Raw genomic sequence first — 24,212 nt, 5'->3', positions numbered from 1 at the left:
TTACAACTTGATGCGTGGAAGGAAATAATGAAACGGTATGGATTAAAAATAAATAAAGCAAGAGTGAAGTAATGGTATTTGGAAGAGAGAAAGGGATCAATGGAAACATTACCTTGAATGGAGAACCCCTCAAAGTGGTAGAAAGTTTCACTTATTTACGGAGCGAAATATCTAGGGATGGAAGAATAATTAAAGAAATTAATAGGAGGCAATTTCTACCAAACAATAAAACACCTGATTTGGAATAAGGAAGTTTCAAAAAAAGCAAAACTCTTTAGGTATAAGAATTATTACTTCCCTATTGTCACCTATGGTGGAGAAACATGGACAATGACAGAAAGGGACTGGAGCAGACAGCATGCAGGGGAAATGAAATATCTCAGAGCAGTTAAGGGAATAACAAAAATGGACAGAGTAAGGAATGTAGAGATTAGAAAGGACCTTAAACAAGAAAGTATGAGAGAAGAAATTGGAAAAAAAAGAGATTAAGATGGTATGGGCATGTTAAGGGGATGCATGGGCAGAGACTCCCCAAAATTATGGAAGAACTAAAGATGGATGGGAAAAGACCTAGAGGGCGCCCAAGAACACGGTGGAAAATGGGAGTGAGAATATCTGTGGAAAGGAGAGGTGTGACCTGGCAGCAAGTGGAGGAAGAAAAGTGGTGGGGGGACCGAGCCAAATGGAGAGGACTTGTCAGCACCCAGACCCGGCAGTAGCTGGAGCGGGATGCAGATGTAGATAGATATGTTTGTCAACAATGGTATTTAATAATATTATGTACTAATGTTTATATTGTCTTCAGTAACTTCCCTTGGCTGTAGTGTTTTCTGCTTCCACCTGTTGAATCATGCTTTTCCTCTTATCCCAACATCTCCTAACTTCAGAAGATTGTGTGGCGATTAAATACTACTGATAGTATATGCTTTGCCTTCTTTTTTTCTCATAATACTGTTTCTGCCAGTTGGACCCTCAATCCCAGTTCTAGAGTAGTTTCTATCTCTTTTTTTTGTTGTCTTTATTTATCTTGATTTTATTTGCAGTTTGTTGGTTCTTACAGTTTATCTTCGACATGTTGATTACCGACAACTCATTATTAATAGTGTTCTAGAATTTGAATCACAATTGCTAATCCATTATTGCTTCTGAACCTTTCCATGCAGCATATAAGTCTCCTGTGCTTGTTTTGGAGTGACCCATTCTTTCCTACAATACTTTTACTTTTTGTATTTTTAAGCATGCTCTCATGATGAATATAGTATGTTTTGAAGAATATAAATACACTGATGGAAAAAAATCGCAACATCGAAAAGTAATTAATGTAAAGTAATGAAATTTCGGGAATACATTTGTCTATGTAATATAAGTGATTAACATTGCAGGATCACAGGTTAATGTAAGTGCGGGATAAATCATTGCAAATCTGAAATACTGGTACATTAATAACCAGTGTAACCTCGCATGCAATCATGCAAACACGGATACATTTGTGTTGTACAGGTGCCAGATGTCAGTGTGTGAGATGGAGTTCCATGGCTGTTGCACTTAGTTGATCAATACAGGTATGGTTAATGCCGTTTTTGGATGCTGCTGCTGTTGTTGTCCGACTATGTCCTGATGTCCCGTATGTACTCAATTTGAGGCATCTGGTGATCAAGTAGGTGAAGGCGACATGTCGATACTCTGTAGAGCATGTTGGGCTGCAACAGCAGTATGTGACCGAGTGTTTCCTGTTGGAAAACACTCCCTGGAATGCTGTTTCATGAATGGCAGAACAATGGGTTGAACCACCAATTGATTTACAAATTGGCAGTCAGGTTGCATGGATTAATCATGAGAATGCTCCTGCTGTCATACGAAATTGCACCACAGATGATAACTCCAGCTGTAGGTCAAGTATATCTAGCACACAGACAGGATGGTTTCAGGCCCGCAACTGGCCTTCCAAAGATCACACGGTCATCACTGGCATCGAGGCAGAGTCAGATTTCATCAGAAAAGACAGCAGACCTCCACCCTGCCCTCCAGTGAGCTCTCACTTGACACTACTGAAGCTGCAAGAGGCTGTGGTTTGGTGTCAGTGGAGTGCACACTACAGGGCGTCTGTCTCGCAGCTGTCCTTGAAGTAACAGATTTGTAACAGTCCATCTTGTCACTGTGGTGCCATCTGCTGCTAAAATTGCTGCTGCGGATGCAGTACAATGTGCCAGGGCCATATGCCGAACACAGTGGTGTTCCCCCAAGCAGTGCCATGTGGCCGTCCAGAGCTTAGTCTTCTTGCGACTGTACATTCTTGTGACCATTGCTGCCAGCAATCGTGTACAGTGGCTACATTCTTGCCAAGTCTTTCTGCAATATCACAGAAGAAACATCCAGCTTCTTGTAGTCCTATTACAAGACCTCATTCAAATTCAGTGAGGTGTTGATAATGATGTGTTTGTTGTTTTAAAAATATTCTTGACCAATGTCAACTCACCACGTCCAATCTCAAAGGTAACTAATGCTTGTGACTGTTACAGTGTGTATTTGAAGCAAACCTGATTGACATCCTCATAGTGGTGCTACTAGCACTACTCTTACATGAGTGGTATGATATGTGAATAGACATCTTTCAGCTGTAGAAACACACCCACCAATATTCATTTATATCCCACAACTCCTTCTTGCTCTTGTGACTTTTTCCATCAGTGGATTTAGGAGTAAAGGAGACCACTCACTGAGTAGCAGAATTGTTGAGTCATTGAGGAGGCGACTCACTGAAACTGTTTACTACATATTGTGTATTACTGTTACAGGAAAGCTATATATTGGACTCAGATTTGTCGAAACTACAGTTTCCACATTTCATACCACAGATGCCTCCAGATGTTTTTCATCATATATATAACATGATTATGGGAAGACCGACTGAGCCATTTCCTTACATAAGACAAGTTAACAGGAGAACAAAAGACATTGTTCAGGTAAGTCATATAATTTCCACATTCTGATTTTCAAAGAACAAGTAAAGTATTTATTTCTTGTGACAAATCTGATGTAATTTGTTATATGATAGCAACAGTAGTTATTAATAGGTTAGAATATGTCAGAATGTGAATTTTTTTTAAAGCTGATTATTTCCAAAATTTCTTCTGTAGTGAAATTATATTGGAAACGGAAGTGAGCAGTTGTCTAAATTTAGTTGTTTGTTGTATATGGGACTTAACTCGTAGACACAACATAGGTGTAAGACACAGATAATTACTTCTACATGAGCTTAAACGTGGTAGCGGGATAGCATCGGAGCAAATGAACACAGGTCTCACAGTAGGTAGGAATTGGGTTCAGAGCTGTGTGTGGAGTTTGGGATTTAGATACACCATGGTTTCACTAAATCATATGAGGCAAATGCTGAGATGGTTCCATTGGTAGACTATGTCCAGTCTCCTCCTCCCTTCTGTCTGTTATGAGTTTGTGCTCTGCATCCAATACTCTCATTGTTAATGGTATGTTAAATACTGATCTTTCTTCTTTCGGGATATCAGTGAAAGATAAGGGCATTAACACAATGCTTAAACTTGAAGCAGTTAATGAATGGAACACAAACTGATGAGGAGGAGAAAAAACACTTCTGTACTGTAGCTCCTGAAAGTGAACTATGCAGGCACAAGTTAGAAAATGTCAGTAAAAATAAAAGCAAACCTAACTATTGCTGGATTGTAATGATGTATTAATAATATTGGGTGCATGCAGTTCCACAAATTTTTGATATTTGCAGAAACTTGGAGTTCATGGTAAACTTGGGAAGCAAATTTTTAATGAGCTCATTGAAACAGCTGCATTTTCTTTTCTGGAAAGAAATCTTTCATTTCTGTGCGCTGTAATATTGTGTGAAATAATGATGGAGGACAATTTTTACATGGCCCCATTCGACCCCTCTTACCCCATTCTGCACATTGGCAAGGACGCTCTGAAATACTTGTCAAATTTGATCCATCATCTGACAACTGTTCCATATTTTCCCACAAGCTCTAATCATTGTGGTGACTTCACTTACAAAAAATGAGAAAAAAAGCTTCAAAACACCTCAGAAAATGTATGATGACTCCTAAGTGAGTAAGCAACTGAATCCAGTTCTTATCAGCCAGTCTCAGTTTTGAAATGGTTATAATATTTGGTTGATATTATAAGAAAGGGGATAAATATTTTCCATGGGTTAATTGAACTCTGCTTTGTAACTTAAACAGTTCAGTTGATCAAATACCACAGGAGTAACACATGACAATGTTTTTAAACTGTTAACTTCCTTAGCATTGTTGTCATAAGTAAAGAGCTGCCCACTTCTGAAATGTTAAATATTATACTACCACTATACCCCAATCAAAATAACAAAGTGATTGACACTTGAGCATGGAAGCGGTAATGTTTATTCACGTTTGTGTGCACACACGATACGGCTGCAGAAGTAACAGCAGGGGGTTGTTTCCATTTTGGATACATTCACCCGCTGCCCATTAACGTACGGTATTGGGTTTTCTTGACAAGGTGGTAATGGTCTTATAACCTTTTTGCAACTACTAAAGGACATTCGGTCACGTAAAACAAAAATGCTACTAATAGAAAAAATCAAACAATGAAAATGAATCACTATTGTTATGTTACTGGTTAGGAGCGTAGTCTGCAACTGACTGTGGTATCTGGCACGTGAGGTACCAGAATGATATGGCGATGGCTGAAGTGGTACAGTTCACTCAGGTTTGTGTTTTCATTGCTGAGGGTACCTGCTTCCTAAACTGATTTGTCACCCTGATGCTGATTGCAATTATTGTTACTTTATTCCAACTTGATCGTCACCTTCTTGTAATATTCTTGATGCATTGTTCCTGCTATGAAGTACCACCAGTTGTACTGTGGGACTTCTTTTCCTTCTGCAGAGGGGTGAGGGCTATAAGAGAGCTTGTATTTACATCCACTAGTTACAAAATCACATAACTACTCTTTAAAGAACTCTCCTGCATTTAGCATTTCTCATAGACTATTAAAACAATGAGTGAACAGATTGCCCATTCACAACATGCTCATAGCCAGTCTGAACGTGATAACTCATCGAATGACAGAATAAGAGACTACATAATATTGCCTCTTTTGTTTGGGGCTAGACCATTGTTGCCAGGCCCTTTTTTCTCTGGAAACCACAGCATCCCCAAAGTGTGACTACAAAGCTTAAATGACTTTTCCGTTGCAAACAAAGACACTCATCTTGTTTGACCGTGTGCTTCCATTTCTCCCTTCATGTCTGCACATAAATTGAAAGAATGTGTACACAGTGTACTGTTCTCCCTACACTACTAATTAAAACCATTGTTTCTCCATGACAATCTTTCATCATTACAGTAGAGAAAAGTGAGACATGTTGCTATATTAAATAACAAAATGTACCACTGCATGATGGACAGACTGGAAGGCAATGAACAAGCACATTCTCTGATTGGTTGTTGTTGCTATGGTAGCTGTCCTGTAAACAAGTAGCTGTCCTTCACTATGTTATTCTGAACCAGCTATGTTACTGCTACTACTACTGCTGCTACTACTACTACTACTACTACTACATTAACAATAACAACAGCTTACATAATTGCAATTCATCTCTTTGTTTGGTACAATACTATTTGAGGCTTTGAAATTATCATTTCCAAGCTGAGTTATGTTTAAAAGCTATATAGCACAATGTTGATTGATGTGCTCTTTACTTTGTAGTTAGTTGCTGTAATTACCCAGGGTGCAGAGAATCCAAACCTGCAACTGGAACATTTTATACAGCCTGTGGTACCAGCAGGAATCAGAGGAGAAACACAAGAAGTTCTTTCAGCAAGGGATGCTGGACGCAGCGCTTCATATCCTTTTCCACATAGGGCAGTTCTTCTAATGGTGGAAATGGGTAAGCTAAATGGTTAATCATCACTGTTGTTTGGTGTTATGTTATATTACATACATTCTGTAGCAACTGCCTGTGTTCTGAAGGGTTGCAAATTTTTCCTTGAACAATTTTTTTTTCATATTTAGCCACACTTTTTTAAGACCAATGTTTATTCTGATCACAAATTGATAGGTGAAATGGCAATGTTCACCATGCTCTTGATTTATCCTGAGGACGTACTTTTGCAGAGAGCTACTTGCAAGAATCTGGGATGGAGAGACTCTCAGGACACGTCAAGAATTAGTGTGTATACGAGGGTGGAATGAAAAGTAATGCCTCCACCTTTGATAATTGGGTTTGGATGGGAATATTTTAATAAATCAAATGCAGAAATAAGCCTTAGAATGTGATTTTTAATTACCAATATTCATCTTTCCACATAATTTCCAGCCAATTGGATACATTTCTGCCGATGATGAACACGTTTTCTGAAGCCGTCACGGAAGAAGTCTACACACTGTTTCTGCAACCACAGTCTCACAGTTCTCTCAACATCTTCTTCAGAAGCATAAGGATGTCCCCGCAGATTGTCTTTCATTATTGGGAACAGATGGAAGTCAGATGGTGCTAAATCTGGACTGTATGGAGGATGCCGTATGGTGGTGAGATTCAGTCTCTGAAGTTCTTCTGTGGTGGCACGTGAAGTGTGTCGTTTGGCATTGTCATGCTGCAGGAAAACATTTCTCTTTTCCTTTCGGACCCTTGTTTAGCCATGATTTCAGAGTTTGCAGCATTGCGATGTAATGCTCTGAATTTATTGTTGTTCCACAACCAACGAAATCAACTTGGATAACACCATCTGCGTCCCAGAACACTGTGGCCATGATTTTTCCAGCTGAAGGCTGCGTCTTGAATTTCTTTTTCTGGGGCGAGTCTTTGTGTCCATAGACTAATGTTTTGTCTCCGGGTGGTAATGGTGTACCCACGTTTCATCTCTTGTCACAATTGAATGGAAATAGACGTCACCTTAATTCTCGTAACACAAGAGGAGTTCCTGGCAAATTTCAAGTCTGTGCACTTTCATTTCAGGAGTCAGCATCCGGGGTACCCATTGTGCACAGATCTTCCAATAGCCAAGCAAAGCAATAATGTGACCCATACATTCTTGTGAAATGCCGATTCTGCTTGCAATTTCTCTCTGAGTGATACGGCGATCGTCCTGAATCAATCTGTCAACATTTTGTGTGTGCAACTCAGTGTTTGCTGTCACAGTATGTCCAACTCTTTGGCACGCAGGTCAGATGTTCCCACCTCAAAATCTTTAAACTTACTAGCCCAACGATGCACAGTACTCACATCAACACAATCATCATAAACTGCGTTCATTCTCTGATGAATCTCCTTTGGGGTGACACCTTCTGCTGTCAAGACTTCAATGACTGCTCATTTCTTAAATCACATTGACCGACTATCTGCAGAGGGTTCCATACTTTACACTGTAAGAACACAACTGTTCAGTGCTACGGCTTCCTGCCAACTGGAGCTGTAGAGAAGACGCTACGAAATAAGCCAGTACCTGCTGCCAACTGCTGAAGAGTTACGAAGGTAGAGGCATTACTTTTCAGTCAATCCTTGTATTTTGCAGAAGAAAGGAACTATTTATCACTTTTTGCCTTACTTTCTTTTGTATTGTAACCACCACTAGCTTGCGCAGTACCATGTTGACAACTTGGATCGATGTCTTTGTAGGATCTGTGGCACATTCGAACCCTACCATCAGGTCTTACCAACCCGTCTGAACAGATCACGATTTTCCTGGTGTCTAGGGTCCAGCCGGTCAGGTCACGAGTCGAGGAAAGGCACTGCAGGTGATGTTGTGCTATTAGCAAAGGCACTCCAAGTCAGTTGTCTGCTGCTGTAGCCCATTAACGCCAGATTTTGCTGCATTGTCATAACAGATACATTCGTTGTATGTACCACAATAATTTCTGTGGTTATTTCACACAATGGGCTGTGTTTTTTTCATGCAGTGTTGTCTGTCCTTAAGCACTGACAACTCTAGACAAACACCACTGCTCTTGGTTGTTAAGTGAAGGCGTCAACCACTGCGTTGCCTGTGGTAAGATGTAGTGCCTGAAATCTGGTATTCTCAGCACACTCTTTACCCTGTGGATGTCAGAATACTGAATTCCCTGATGATTTACGAAATACAATGTTCCGTGTTCAAAGTCTGTTCATTCCCGTCACACGGCCATAATCACGTTGGAAGCCTTGTCAGATTAGTCACCTAAGTACAAATGACAGCTTCACCAGTGCACTGTCCTTTTATACAAGTGTACATGATACTGCCACTGCCTGTATATATACATATCACTATCCCATGATTTTTGTCACCTCAGTGTAATGTCTCATGGGGAAGAGATAAGTTCTTCTGTGGAAATTTTCAGGATGTGAACAGCATATACAGAGAGTACATAATGAAAAAAATTCAGTTCTGACTTGTGCTTCCACCTGAAGTCAAAACCAGATCTCTTTTCAAATGCTGTCTATTTTCAAGTAATGAAAGAATAAAGAGTTCACATTGTTATAGCTTATTCTTAGCAACTCGTTCATGATAAGTAATCATTACAACTTCATCACTGGAAACATTGTGAACATCAAAAACATAATATTTTAGCTGTGTTGCATAAAATATTGCATTACAGGGTAAACCCCTTTTTAACAAATCTCCGAGGATCCAAATATTTTTTCCTTAACTGGGGTTTTACCAGAGTACACATAAGGTGTGACTCAGAATCGTATTTCAGGCATGTTTAAGTGATGTAAGTGCTACGTAAATACCGAAATTGTGGATATACAGTACTATAAATTTAAATGCATAAATATAAAATTAATACACTTTTCATAGTGGTTTGGTTTTTTATTTATTTATTTATTTGTTATTTTTTTATTATTATATCGAGACGGCTTGTTTGTTTTGTCCTTCCAGCACATTGTAGTGAAAGAAGTTGTCATTCCAGTTGGTTGGTATAAGTTAGAATTGATTCATCTACTTAGCAGCAGTGAAACTTGGTCCAACAGTCTCCTTTTCATCATCATCATCATAATTGTATTTCTTTGCCATGTTGAAAAGTTTTATGTTAACTTGTCAACAACAATGTGGGTGGTTGCCAGCTTTTGCTGATCTGTAGGCTTTCTTCATTTGCAGACCTTAACTCCACAAAAGTAAAATTAATAAACAAGCAACAACACTATTCATGCTTTGGAGATTCAGTGACTTTAATGTCAGATAACATGACCCAAGTTGCATATTAGGCAGGGCAGAAATCAATTTCCAATTCTGTCACTCATCTTCTAGTATTGCTGCAAGGGAAGCAGAGTTATTGACTATGATCTAGTTATATGTCAACTGATTGAAATGGTTACCACTACATGCACAACATGACACACAGTACAACCTGTATGAATCTGAAAAATAAATTGGAAACTCACTTGGACATGCTAGAAATTGCATAAAAAATGCATTTTCATTTCCAGAGTGTTTCATGCAGAATTTTCCTACAGCGGCATTTGTTAGTAGTGTGAGGGAATAACATTGTTCTTATGGGAGTTTTGCTGGGACTGACTGAATTATATGTTGCAAGCAGGTTTGTTAATTCGGGATTCTATAGTAGTTGTTAGCCGAGGTGCAGACAGGTCTTGCATGTAATAAAAAGACACAATTTTAACGAATCCATCTCAGGTATTTTGTGGTCCTTGTTGTTTAGCAACTTTGACAAGACCAATTAAATAGGCCCCTTAAATATTTTTGACGCCATTTTTGAGAACTCTGAGGAAAGTTGTTTCCTTTATTCAGCTGTTGTTGACTAAAGCATCTCAGTGTTTTGCACCTAAAACCAATGAGAGTGGATGTCAATTCACCTATATACTTGCAAGAAGAGCAGATGGTAAAATTTAATAGCAGAGAAAAGAAGAGAGTGGAAACAATGCTTATGTGTTATCTCTAATGAACCATGGACCTTGCTGTTGGTGGGGAGGCTTGCATGCCTCAGCGATACAGATAGCCGTACCGTAGGTGCAACCACAATGGAGGGGTATCTGTTGAGAGGCCAGACAAACATGTGGTTCCTGAAGAGGGGCAGCAGCCTTTTCAGTAGTTGCAGGGGCAACAGTCTGGATGATTGACTGATTTGGCCTTTTGGCCTTGTAACATTAACCAAAACGGCCTTGCTGTGCTGGTACTGCGAACGGCTGAAAGCAAGGAGAAACTACACCCGTAATTTTTCCCGAGGGCATGCAGCTTTACTGTATGATTAAATGATGATGGCGTCCTCTTGGGTAAAATATTCCGGAGGTAAAATAGTCCCCCATTCGGATCTCCGGGCGGGGACTACTCAAGAGGACGTCGTTATCAGGAGAAAGAAAACTGGCGTTCTACGGATCGGAGTGTGGAATGTCAGATCCCTTAATCGGGCAGGTAGGTTAGAAAATTTAAAAAGGGAAATGGATAGGTTAAAGTTAGATATAGTGGGAATTAGTGAAGTTAGGTGGCAGGAGGAACAAGACTTTTGGTCAGGTGATTACAGGGTTATAAATACAAAATCAAATAGGGGTAATGCAGGAGTAGGTTTAATAATGAATAAAAAAAGAGGAATGCGGGTTAGCTACTACAAACAGCATAGTGAACGCATTATTGTGGCCAAGATAGACACAAAGCCCAAGCCTACTACAGTAGTACAAGTTTATATGCCAACTAGCTCTGCAGATGATGAAGAAATTGATGAAATGTATGACGAGATAAAAGAAATTATTCAGGTAGTGAAGGGAGACGAAAATTTAATAGTAATGGGTGACTGGAATTCGTCAGTAGGAAAAGGGAGAGAACGAAACGTAGTAGGTGAATATGGATTGGGGGGAAGAAATGAAAGAGGAAGCCGCCTTGTAGAATTTTGCACAGAGCATAACTTAATCATAGCTAACACTTGGTTCAAGAATCATAAAAGAAGGTTGTATACCTGGAAGAATCCTGGAAATACTAAAAGGTATCAGATAGATTATATAATGGTAAGACAGAGATTTAGGAACCAGGTTTTAAATTGTAAGACATTTCCAGGGGCAGATGTGGATTCTGACCACGATCTATTGGTTATGAACTGCAGATTGAAACTGAAGAAACTGCAAAAAGGTGGGAATTTAAGGAGATGGGACCTCGATAAACTGAAAGAACCAGAGGTTGTAGAGAGTTTCAGGGAGAGCATAAGGGAACAATTGACAGGAATGGGGGAAAGAAATACAGTAGAAGAAGAATGGGTAGCTCTGAGGGATGAAGTAGTGAAGGCAGCAGATGATCAAGTAGATAAAAAGACGAGGGCTAATAGAAATCCTTGGGTAACAGAAGAAATATTGAATTTAATTGATGAAAGGAGAAAATATAAAAATGCAGTAAATGAAGCAGGCAAAAAGGAATACAAACGTCTCAAAAATTAGATCGACAGGAAGTGCAAAATGGCTAAGCAGGGATGGCTAGAGGACAAACGTAAGGATGTAGAGGCTTGTCTCACTAGGGGTAAGATAGATACTGCCTACAGGAAAATTAAAGATACCTTTGGAGAGAAGAGAACCACTTGTATGAATTTCAAGAGCTCAGATGGCAACCCAGTTCTAAGCAAAGAAGGGAAGGCAGAAAGTTGGAAGGAGTATATAGAGGGTTTATAAAAGGGCGATGTACTTGAGGACAATATTATGGAAATGGAAGGGGATGTAGATGAAGACGAAATGGGAGATAAGATACTGCGTGAAGAGTTTGACAGAGCACTGAAAGACCTGAGTCGAAACAAGGCCCCGGGAGTAGACAACATTCCATTAGAACTACTGATGGCCTTGGGAGAGCCAGTCATGACAAAACTCTACCATCTGGTGAGCAAGATGTATGAGACAGGCGAAATACCCTCAGACTTCAAGAAGAATATAATAATTCCAATCCCAAAGAAAGCAGGTGTTGACAGATGTGAAAATTACCGAACTATCAGTTTAATAAGTCACAGCTGCAAAATACTAACGCGAATTCTTTACAGACGAATGGAAAAACTGGTAGAAGCGGACCTCGGGGAAGATCAGTTTGGATTCCGTAGAAATGTTGGAACACGTGAGGCAATACTAACCTTACGACTTATCTTAGAAGAAAGATTAAGAAAAGGCAAACCTACGTTTCTAGCATTTGTAGACTTAGAGAAAGCTTTTGACAGTGTTAACTGGAATACCCTCTTTCAAATTCTGAAGGTGGCAGGGGTAAAATACAGGGAGCGAAAGGCTATTTACAATTTGTACAGAAACCAGATGGCAGTTATAAGAGTCGAGGGGCATGAAAGGGAAGCAGTGGTTGGGAAGGGAGTGAGACAGGGTTGTAGCCTCTCCCCGATGTTATTCAATCTGTATATTGAGCAAGCAGTAAAGGAAACAAAAGAAAAATTCGGAGTAGGTATTAAAATTCATGGAGAAGAAGTAAAAACTTTGAGGTTTGCCGATGACATGTAATTCTGTCAGAGACAGCAAAGGACTTGGAAGAGCAGTTGAACGGAATGGACAGTGTCTTGAAAGGATATAAGATGAACATCAACAAAAGCAAAACGAGGATAATGGAATGTAGTCAAATTAAGTCTGGTGATGCTGAGGGAATTGGATTAGGAAATGAGACACTTAAAGTAGTAAAGGAGTTTTGCTATTTAAGGAGTAAAATAACTGATGATGGTCGAAGTAGAGAGGATATAAAATGTAGACTGGCAATGGCAAGGAAATCGTTTCTGAAGAAGAGGAAGTTGTTAACATCGAGTATAGATTTAAGTGTCAGGAAGCCGTTTCTGAAAGTATTTGTATGGAATGTAGCCATGAATGGAAGTGAAACATGGACGATAACTAGTTTGGACAAGAAGAGAATAGAAGCTTTCGAAATGTGGTGCTACAGAAGAATGCTGAAGATAAGGTGGGTAGATCATGTAACTAATGAGGTATTGAATAGGATTGGGGAGAAGAGAAGTTTGTGGCACAACTTGACTAGAAGAAGGGATCGGTTGGTAGGACATGTTTTGAGGCATCAAGGGATCACAAATTTAGCATTGGAGGGCAGCGTGGAGGGTAAAAATTGTAGAGGGAGACCAAGAGATGAATACACTAAGCAGATTGAGAAGGATGTAGGTTGCAGTAGGTACTGGGAGATGAAGAAGTGCACAGGATAGAGTAGCATGGAGAGCTGCATCAAACCAGTCTCAGGACTGAAGACCACAACAACAACAACAATATGTACCCATTAACTGTGACTTTTTTATTCAATTTTTCTTTCTTTCATGGTGTTTCTGCTTTTTAGGTCACTGGACACTGTCTTTTGAATTCATTAATGACTCACAGATACTGAAGTATAACATTGGCAAGGTCTAGAGTGAAAGACCCCAACAATTACTAGGAAAGAACATTCAGGTTTTTTGTGATCAACTTCCAGACAAAACTAGCCCATGTCAAATGACAAAGGCTCCAGCCATGTGATCTTCAATCTTAGCTGCATCTGCTGTGTTGCATTCTATGTGTACGTGACAACTAAAAAGCTGTCTGTCCACATGAATGGCCGATGCTGAACTGTGTCCAAGAGATGGCTGGACCACCCAGTTACTGAACATGCCACCCAGCATGATGTTCTTTACGTTAATGACTACTTGACAGCCTGTCCCATCAGGATTCTACCCATCACCACCAGCTTTTCAGAACTATGCAAATCAGAACTGCCCCAAAAACATATCTTTCATTCCCACAACCATCTGACTTCAACCTTTGGTTGTCTCTGTCCCTTCCTCTGCTCCCACTCCTGTACATACGTTATTTATATATCACCGACATACATAGAAGGTCCTTTCTTCTTCTCTACTTCTCTCCAATCGGTTTCACTCCCCCCCCCCCTCTCCTCCCCTCCCCTCCCGTGTACAGCCTTCCTGTGCAGCATCTAGCAGTCCTATCCTGTTGCCACTACATCTCTGCATGCTCAGGTGCTCAGGCAGGCAGTACTAGCATCTTTCTCCACTCATACCTGGCTATCTGTTGACCTTCCTGCCCCATGCTTCCTCCTTACCCCCACTATCCACCTCAGGTAGACTGCTGCTAACATTAGATGCAGTTGCTGTAGACCCTTAGCACCAAGTGGCAATGGCCATATGTGTGAGTTCTGGTCATGTGAATGTGTGAGAGCTTCACTTCTGAAGGAGGACTTTATCTGAAAGCTAAAAATTTTAGTAGTGTTCTTTTTCATTGTGCCTGTCTGTGACTTGATGTCTGCTCTCATACATACATTTGTGTGTGTTTCAAATTTCCTACTAAACCACTGGATCAAATTCAGCCGAATTTGCTTGGCACACATACAACTTTTTATCTGGGAAGAAATACTGCTAGCTCCAATAGAGGTGGGCATTGGGGTGAAAGGGATTGGTACCTCATGAATCTAAGCTACCCTGCACAACAGACATGTTGTACACTTAGTATCAGAACAGAATGCATTCCAGTGGGTGGACTCTGAGAGGGAGTGGAGCAGGAGATGGACACTGAGGGGGGGGGGGGAGGAGAGGACGAGATGGACGGAAAGGGGACAGTTAGAGATGGGTGTAAGAGGTGGATAGAGAGAGATGGGAGGAGGAACTAGACTGAAAGAGAGGGTTGAGTAGGAGATGGATAGACAGCAATGAGGGGGGAGGAGATGGACAGACAGAGCAGAGGGAAGAGGAGTTGGACAGAGGGAGGGGGAGGAGGAGATGGTCAGAGAGAGTTGGGAGCAGGGGGAAAGAATAGGAGGCAGGAAGTGGGTGGAAAAGGAATTGGGGGGGGGGGGGAAGAAGAGATGGACAGAGGGAGAGGGAGATGGGGATGGTCACACAGAGGAGGAGGGGATGGACAGGGAGGGGAAGTGGGGAGGAGATGGACTGTGAAAGGTAGGAGGAGGAGATGAAGATGGGCAGAGACAGGAGGAGGAGAAGATTAACAAGAGTGTGGAGGAAGGAGGAAAGGAATAGAGAGAGGGGGAAAGCAGTTGGAAAGAGGTAGGGGCAAAGAGGTGATGGACAGAGAGATGAGGGAAGAAGGAGATGGAAAGGGAGAGGGGTGAGTATGAGAAGGAAAATATGAAAAGAGGGAGGGAAGAGGAGTAGGATATGGATGGAGAGGGGGGGAGAAGGAGACTGGCAGAGAGAGGGAACGATGAGATGAGTTCAATATAGGTGCTGCTTCTGACTGCAGTTGAAGCAGAAGCTAAGAAGCGTGTACATACAGGGTAGATATGATTAAACTTCGTTACTTGAGGCAGTGTTGATGGAAAACTGTTTGCCATATGCATAGCCAACTGTGTAGGACTAATATTCAGACTGTGCGTTACAGGATTTGCATTGTCTGTAGTGTTTGTGTCATGACTTGCCATTAGGTACCAGTACTGGTACAGTGAAGTAGGAGGGATTTGAACCCCAGAGACCGAAAATTTCCAGGGTGAATGGCACACGCTACTGTGATTTGCTGTGCCAACATTTGATCCCTGCTCTGTGGGAGTGAGGGCTTTCGACTCAGCCATTCCTGTAGACAGACAACTTGCACGATGGAGCCCCACCTCACACTGCTTGTGAGGTCAGTCAGGTACTGTTTAACATGTTTGGAGCAAACTGCATCATTTACTGATCGTTCCAAACTGTGTGACCACCAATATCACCAAATTTGAACCCATGTGATTTCTGACTGTGGGGTTACCTGAAGGACAGGGTTTATTGATGAGACACTAACACATGTTGGGGGTTGAAGATAATTATAGTGAGGTACATAGCTGACATCCCACCCGAGATGTTTTAGGCAGCAGTAGAGCAGTCTCTGGTGCGGTTCCAGGCTTTTGTTAAAATGTGTTTCTTTCTGTGAGTTGCTATTTCTTTTCCACACGTCCTTACAAACGTTCCCACAAAGTTTCATTGTTCTACGATTCACTTGTTTCTCATGGGGCCTCTCTCAGGTAGTGAAAGTTTAATTACAACCACCCTGTATATTTTGTAACACATACTACCGACTGTAAGGGAAGAAATAACATGGGGGTATGAATAAAATAGCTCACAATATGGGTGGGGGTGCAGGTCGAGGCCCTAGTAACCTCTGATGTCCAGGCCGCCTTGCAAAGGCATTGTCCAGGCCGCCTTGCAAAGGCATTCCAGGCACTATACATGCAGATAGGCAAGCTTGAGCAAAGAGAGGATGGGAGGAAGACTATATAATGAGGGGGTGGAGGATGAGATGAGCAGAGGAAAGAGGCAAGAGGAGATGGATAGACAAAGAAGGGGAGGGGGAGATGGACAGACAGAGAGGTGGTACGACAACGTGGACAGGTGGAGGTGGGAAGCTGAGATTGATAGAGAGAGGAGGGAGGAGGAATGGATGGAGAGAGATGAGGGAGGGGGAGACAGAGAGAAAAGGAGAAGGGGGAGGTGTAGGTGGCATGTGGGATATGGAAAGTGGCAGTGGGCAGGTGGGAAAGGAAGAGGTGTGAGAAGGCAGGTGGAAGAGGTACAGGGTGTTTGGATGCAAGTGAAAGAGGGAAACAGAAATAGTTTATATGTGAAATAGTTTATATGTTTTCCTTTCTAATAGAAGATTAGAATAAATAAATATCTGGGCAAGACTGGCTACCTATCTAGTGAATATATAAAATGTGTGGATAAGAGTCCTCGAGCTGCCGTAGGGCCGATAACCTTGGTAACCTGTGACATGTAGGCTGTCTTGCATGACATATGTTTTGCGGGTAGTATTGGAATGTGTTTCAGGGGCTATATGAATGGATGTGCATGTCTGAGCACAAGAGAGGAGAAAGAAGAAGGTGGATAGTGAGAGGGGAGAATGAGATGGACAGACGCAAATGGGGAGGATGAGGTGGACAGATAAACAGAGAGAAGTAGGAGGATGGGATGGGCAGAGAGAGGGAGGAGGAGAACATGGAAAGAGGTAGGAGGGGAAGAGGAATTGGATAGATAGATGGAAGAAGAAGGAGATGGGCAGAGAGGGGGGGGGGAGGAGGAGGAGGAGGAGATGGATACAGAGAGGGGGAGGAGGAGATGCATGCAATATTTGTGCTGTTCGCATCTGCAGGCGAAGCTGCAGGTAAAAGGCTCTTTCTGCTAAATTTATTTAATGCAAATGGTTAACTCTTGGACATCGCTACCAGAATGCATTGAAACCACAAAAAAGAAAAAAAAATGACAAGTGTTGTTTTTGTAATGAACCCTTCAATTAGTCCGTGTAAAATTAATCAGTCCTAGTTTCACATGAAACTTATCATTGTTCTTCATTCACTAAAGCCATGAGAAACTTAATAAGAAGTTCGTAGCCTTAACTAGCAGTTGGCCTATGTTTTGTGAAAGTGTTGGTTGCTGTCTAATTATTGGTTTGCCCTGTTTCAAGTTTCACAATAAAAAGTGATCATCGTTGTGTGTGGGTATTAATTTTTCTTATATAATTGGTGGCCCCAATACAAGAGTAGTTCCATTGGTGCAAGTTTTTACTTTACAAAGATGTATGTTATATTTCTTGCTTAGTGCATCTAAAATTTGAATGTAGAATTGCTGAATACATTATTGCTTCTCATTACAGTTATCTGTTGTCATTGTTTGAAACAATTTGGGAATTATTTACAGATATCACTGCAGGAGACTTGCAACAGATGCCTGTTGGTGTTGCAATGCTGTTAAGTGAAGTTATTTATCTGAGCCGACAGAATCCACCTTCAGATTGGCCTGAGACAGCTTATAGACTTATAGCACGCCAAGACTTGGTTGCACAGTGTTCGCCAAATAGCATGGTTGACATTGGACACTCAAGGCGCACATCTACTGCGTCTGCACATGGTTCACTTCGTGTCCCACCATTGGACCTCGATACTGATGATGGCATGGAAATGTCGGACACTGAGGTTAGTTGCTGATGTTTTATTTTACTTTGTGCTGATTTTGAGAGGCGCATAAACAAGGCAGAAAATGGGGCTAAGCTTTTGAATGGTCATGCACAGCTTTGCTGCCTGAAATGGCTACATTGTAGCAGCACTGTACAGTGAGTTACAGTGCCTGTCCACTGCAGTCATTCATTCATTCATTCATTCATACATACATACATACATTGTATCCTGTACCTACATCAAGAACTACTATTTTGAAGGTGTCAAATACATCAAGGCGTACATTAACAAAATACAAGTGAATCATCAGAACTTTATTTCTGTGTTACATTAACAATAAACTATCATTATATTGCATAGCTTCTGTCAGCTACATTCAAACAATTAAATTAGAAATAGAACACTACTTTGGGGAAAAAGGCGTGACTCTCTCACTTACGCTAAATAGTGTGTTAGCATGTGTTGATCTCTTGTTGGTAGCTTGATATTTATTTAATTCTAGTTGTATTTTATGAACAAAGCAGTTAGCTACATCGTTAAGCATTTACCTAACGTAACACTTACCACTATTAACTGCCATGTCGCTAACAGAACTTTTCAGTCCTTTATTTTAAGTATTCACATAATTTGTAGGAGTTGCTCATGATGTATTTTTTAGTTTTATTTTGAGCTGGTTAAGATTCCCAGTTTCTGCTTTATGTTATATGAGTGCTTGTTGAATATCTTTGCACCAAAACATGCAAGTGCACTCTGAACCCTACAAAAGGATGCATTGTCTACACAAAAATTGCTTTCATGTATTGTGTTGTGGTTGTGTAGAAGAGTTCAGCTGACACTGAAGGTTTTTTTTTTTTTTTTTTTTTAGTGACAGTAATGGCTAAGGAGTAAACATTTTGAGAGGTGCTTATAAGAATTACAAGGTCATTAGAAATGCTTCTGCAAAATGTATGGCCAGCTGCTTCATACAATATTGTTGCTGCTCACTTCTGATAAATGTGGTATTTACTTCACTAAAAGATGGCCTGGATTATAAGACGACTCCCTTTTTTTTGAGAGACTTCTTTGAGAAAAATTTATTTTTAACGTATTCTGACTAATCAAAATTGCAAACTTTTTTATTGACATAAAGTATCTGGCAAAAAGGTTAACATTATACCTATTCTAAATTTATGCCATTTTTTTTATTGTCTACATTTTGATAATATAAGGAGAAATAAAATAAATGAAAAGAAATCATTTACATTAATTTGCAGACTGTTTTCTTTTCTACATTTTTCACTTACTAACCCTGTCACTGTGGTATATCTATTTTTAATCATCATCATCCTCATAGCACAGCTGTGAAATTTATATCTTTGTGGTCACAAATATTTGGCTGTTTCGTCCGAATATGTTGTGATTTCTGAGATCGTGTTTGCTGTGGAACCTGAGAACACAGCTGTTTTTATCTGAATACATATTGGAGTTTGCTTCTATACTGTGACATGATAACATTGCAATGTCTCTTGCTTCCAAACATGTTGTCTGCCCTCCGCTCTCTCATAGGTTGCATAGATGCAGCAGCTGACATACCCTCTTTCGCTCCTGTTATACATCATTATGTGTGCTGACAAAACTGCAGCACGAAAGACATAAGTACGCCGCTGGCCCCCATGTAGACTTTTATCGTCTCTTTCATGAATAAATTTGTATGTATTTGTCCAATTTAAAGTCAATCCAATTCCAACTACTAATGAATTCAGGCAAACTGCAGTTTAAATGTGGTAGAAGGTCCTAAAAAATCAAAGTATGCTGTATAAATTCCCATGGTTGCCAACACGACTAATTTGTTGCCTATTCACTACTCCAATCCTCACACTTATCTAGGTCTCATCCAAGCTGGTATCTCTATTCCCCCTCCAACCTTTACATAGTTCTGAACTTAATCAGTTGTGAAACACAGACTGCAGTTATCTTTTAGGGTGCAAGTCATGTGTAGCAGCAGCAACTAAGGTATAAATAAAAGATCACAGTCACAATTCAGCCCAATTTTTGAACTTGTGCTTGTACCTCCATCTAGTGACGTGCATTGGTACTACATCCACGACATGTCATCCTGCTGTAATTTATTCTTGTTACAACAAATACTCCCGTATTTCACGAAATGATCAGATTTCGAACAGAGAAATAGATGGTTGTTGAGAGTAGTTCATAGTTTCTCACATATTCCTTGCATTAGCACCACATGACTCAAATGTCACATGATTGTTCAAGCAACATCGATACTGTATCAAGCATTTCGGCATATTGGGAATTCTTGATCCTGTTCAAAAGTGAGTATCATTTGCTCAGCCCTGCTATTCAGTGTTCTTCAAAATAAATCTGCACGTGACCTCAATAGCTAAAGCTTCATGTGTAAATGGAAGACAACCCCTAAACACACTGTTAAACAATGTAAAAATTCTAATCTCAGAAGCAATAATTTAACTGTGAATACAAGATGACCCTTATTTTTTGAACAACGAATTGGGTAAATACAGTGAACACTTTTTGCTTTAGGTACACTGCTCCAGAAGATAATTCCATAAGACAAGAAGGAGCAAAAATAAGCAAACTAAATGACACTCTTTGCTTTAGGACAATAGGATAAGAAGTGCTTCTAAGTACAGAACACTCAACAGATCTTCTTGATTAGTTTATCTATGTGTTGACTCCATGCTAATTTGTTACCCAACTAGACAACAAATAATTTTACTCATTGCATTTCATTGAGCGTATGATCATTTTTGTATCATTTTTGTTCTATAGTTACATAAACGAAGGGGTACTCACGTATGTAGAACATGTGTATTTCTGGTGCTAACAGGTCATTATTGCTTGTTGGAAATGTGTATATGTGTCTTTGTATCAAAGGAAAATTCAGTCAAGAAAACTAATAAATTACAAGAAACAGTCACTGGCCAGCACTTATCTGCAGGAAAAAATGTGGAGTGCTGCCGATAGACACATACGAGGTGTGTGTAGAAAGAAACCAAACTTTTTCTGTAACAGCTTTATTGATTATTGTACAGCATTTTAAGCACTGTCCCCTCAAAATAATTACCTCCATTGGCAATGCACCATTCCCATCTTTTCTTCCTCTTTTGCAAAGCCTCCTGGAATGTATTTCCTGGGATAGCGAACAGGTATCTTGTCGCATTGTCCTGAATGTCCTCTACAGTTTGGAAACAATGTCCTTTCAACCTGGTTTTATGTTCAGGAAACTGGAAAAAGTCTGCTAGGCCTTGATCTGTAGAATACGATGGATGGGGGACAAAAGGAATGTGAAGTTTTGCTATATAGCTGCTGAAAGGAATGACACGTTAGCCAGCGCATTATCGTGATGAAAAATCCGAATCTGGTTTTTCCATAGTTAAGACCTCATCGTGCACACAGCATCCCTCATGCACACTAAGATTTGACGGCAACTTTACAAACATTAAATGAACATTCTTCGAATCACAGCATGAACTCTTATTGGTATGGTCATCATATCTTGATGTGGAAAGTTGTCCAAGCTTGGGACAGACATTTTGTCCTGTTGAAAACCCTTAAACCACTCACAAAGGTGTGTTCGTCTCGTACGGTGGTCCCCATGTGCTTGGCTAAGGAAGTTGTGATGAGGTTGTAGCAAAAAAATTTCACAATCACACACACACACACACACACACACACACACACACACACACACACACAACACTGTTCTTAAAGCTCTGTCATCAGCTCTTTCATTGTCACTTTGACACGTATGCAACGAGCAGCTTGTGTACATAGTCATTTCAGAGGCTGTAGCTCACATACTAACTTCAGAGCGAAATGTGGCAAATGGAAGTTTGTTGTCTAAACCTGCCGCTATGTACACTCAGCAGCTGCAGCACGCTTTCTCAGCTGGTTGGTGTATTATTTCAAAAGTTTGGTTTCTTTTTGAACACACCTCACATAAAAGTAAAATAATATATCTCATTTACTGTTACATGTGTCTGTCAGCAGTATTGCACATTTTTTGTCCTGAAGGTAAGTAGTGACCGGCGATTCTATTTCATAACTTGTTAATACAAATCTTTGTTTGCTTAATCCAAGCTCACTGCATAGTGGTTAGTCTCACTGCATCTAGATTGTGGGGTTCGATTCCTGGCTGGGTCATCAGGAGCCCTGTCAAATGCTCTTTGTTTGTGAATGACTTTGCTATCTTCTACTCTTCCTCTGATCTTATGACGATGACAAGGTAGCTACAACTGACCATTAGGAGGCTGGAAACCTGGGCCCAGACAACTGGTTTTCGGTTCTCACCTAAGAAGACTGTGTGTGTCAATTTTAATCGTGTTCATCGGAGTTTTAACCAACCAGAACTTACAATGGGGGGACCGTATTTTACTTTTTCAAGACACAGTGTGCTTTTTGGGTTTATTAATTGACTCAAAATTAACATGGCTCCCACACCTGAAAGACCTACAAAGAAAGGGCTTCCGGTTGTTGAACATTTTGAAATGCCTTGGCCGAAAAACATAGGGAGTTGACAGGTCCCGCCTCCTACAGTTTTATAGGGCATTTGTTTAATCATGCTTAGACTATGGCAGCGTGGTCTATGGATCAGCCCATCCTTCCTACCTCCAGATGTTGGATGCTGTCCACTAAGCGGGCATTCGGGTATTGACTGGGGCCTTTTGGACGTGGACTCACATTCAGGAGGATGACAGTTCAAACCCGTCTCCAGCCATCCTGATTTAGGTTTTCCGTGATTTCCCTAAATCATTTCAGGCAAATGTCAGGATGGTTCCTTTGAAAGGGCACAGCCGATTCCCTTCCCACTCCTTCCCTAATCCGAGCTTGTGCTCCGTCTCTAATGACCTTGTTGTCAACGGGACGTTAAACGCAAATTTCCTCCTCCTCCTTTCAGACCAGCCCAGTTCAGAGTCTGTGTGCAGAGGCTGGTGAACCACCACTCTGGATTCGGCGACGTATCCTTTTGGCTCGACAGGTGCTGAACATCTCGGCGTCACCTTAGTCGTTGGCATTTAGTTCAGTGATCCAACCCGCCTTCGAACGTCTATTCAGGAATTGGCCCCATGCAACCCAGCCATTTGGTATATGAGCTACGGCCTGCCTCAAGGATCTGGATCTCTTGGGCATGAAAATACATACCCAGGGATGGAACGCACTGCCGCCTTGGTGTCTGGGGAGGCCGAAAGTGATTTTAAGCTTGATGCAGTACCTGAAAAATTGTACTCCAGATATGGTTTTTACAAATTTGTTTTCGTCTATTTTAAGTATGTACCATCGTTTTATCATTATTTATACAGATGGATCCCAGCAGGGAATGCTCTCGGTTGTTCTGTGGTTTTCCCTGATGGGTTTTTTAAAGTGCGTCTTCCAGAACAATTTACAAATTATGATGCAGAGTTATATTGCATTCTAATGGCACTGGAGAGGGTTCACAGACATCACCGTATGGTTTTTTTTGTCTGTTCCGACTCTCTTAGTGCACTGCAAGCACTTCACCAAATGTATCCGATAGACCCACTGATTCAGCTCATCCATGACTGCTTAAAGCGGCTCCAACGCCGTGGCAAGGAGGTGATCTTATGCTGGATACCTGGCCACGTTGGGATACAGGGTAACATCATGGCTGATAAAGCTGCCAAGGAAACATGTTGGGATGGTGTTGTCCATCAATGTCCCATCATATTGCATGCCATTATCTCATTTTCTGGCAGATGCATCATGCGTCAGTGGGAGACTGAATGGTTGCAGGTGTCGGACAACAAACTGCGGTCACTCAAACTGACCACAAAAGCTTGGCGGACTTTGTGTCAGCCTCGCAGCTGGAAGGAGGTTTTGCTTACCAGACTGCATCGGGCATAGCCCTTTCACACATAGCTTCCTCCTCCGGGGGGAGGATCCACCTTTCTGTAAAGTTTGTTGCGTGCCTCTTTCAGTTCAGCATATTGTGGCTACGTGTGTCCTGTATACTGATAATAGGGCAGCCCTTGGTCTCTCTGGAAATCTGCCCAGCATTCTCGCAGATACCGATACCAGTGTGAACAGAGTGGTGAAATTTTGTGAACTGGTAGGGAAGGGCAGCAGACTTTAGTACGTTATAAACTGCTCTGCATGTGGGGACAGCCTTCATCCCCACCCATGAGATTTCCGGTTGATTTTTCATCAGGGCGCTGATGACCGTGATGTCGAGCGCCCCCTCAACCCAGCTCATCATCATCATCCAGGCTGGGTCAGATATTTTCTTCCTTCGGTGACTGGTGACATGCCAGAGAAGCTGAATATTGGACAGTAGTTTTACGTGTTCATGGAGAAACAATATTCAGCAGAAAAAATGAGTTTGTTGACTAAGTTATG

General features: G+C 41.0%; 1 protein-coding gene across 2 annotated transcripts in view; it reads left to right on the top strand.

Moving 5' to 3' along the window:
* Nucleotides 1–24,212, top strand: part of LOC126201939 (anaphase-promoting complex subunit 1) — a 367,756-nt gene that overhangs the window by 149,746 nt on the left and 193,798 nt on the right. For both annotated transcript variants that reach the window (XM_049936824.1, XM_049936823.1), the window contains exons 16-18: nucleotides 2,796–2,963; nucleotides 5,737–5,917; nucleotides 17,584–17,858. In XM_049936824.1, the coding sequence (XP_049792781.1) occupies nucleotides 2,796–2,963; nucleotides 5,737–5,917; nucleotides 17,584–17,858 (624 nt within the window). The remainder of the gene's footprint in view (nucleotides 1–2,795; nucleotides 2,964–5,736; nucleotides 5,918–17,583; nucleotides 17,859–24,212) is intronic.

This window comes from Schistocerca nitens, chromosome 1 (genome assembly GCF_023898315.1).
Source record: "Schistocerca nitens isolate TAMUIC-IGC-003100 chromosome 1, iqSchNite1.1, whole genome shotgun sequence".
In the NCBI taxonomy this organism is placed as follows: Eukaryota; Metazoa; Arthropoda; class Insecta; order Orthoptera; family Acrididae; genus Schistocerca; species Schistocerca nitens.
The sequence above is the reverse complement of the archived record's forward strand: the minus strand, read 5'-3'. Positions and strand labels throughout refer to the sequence as shown.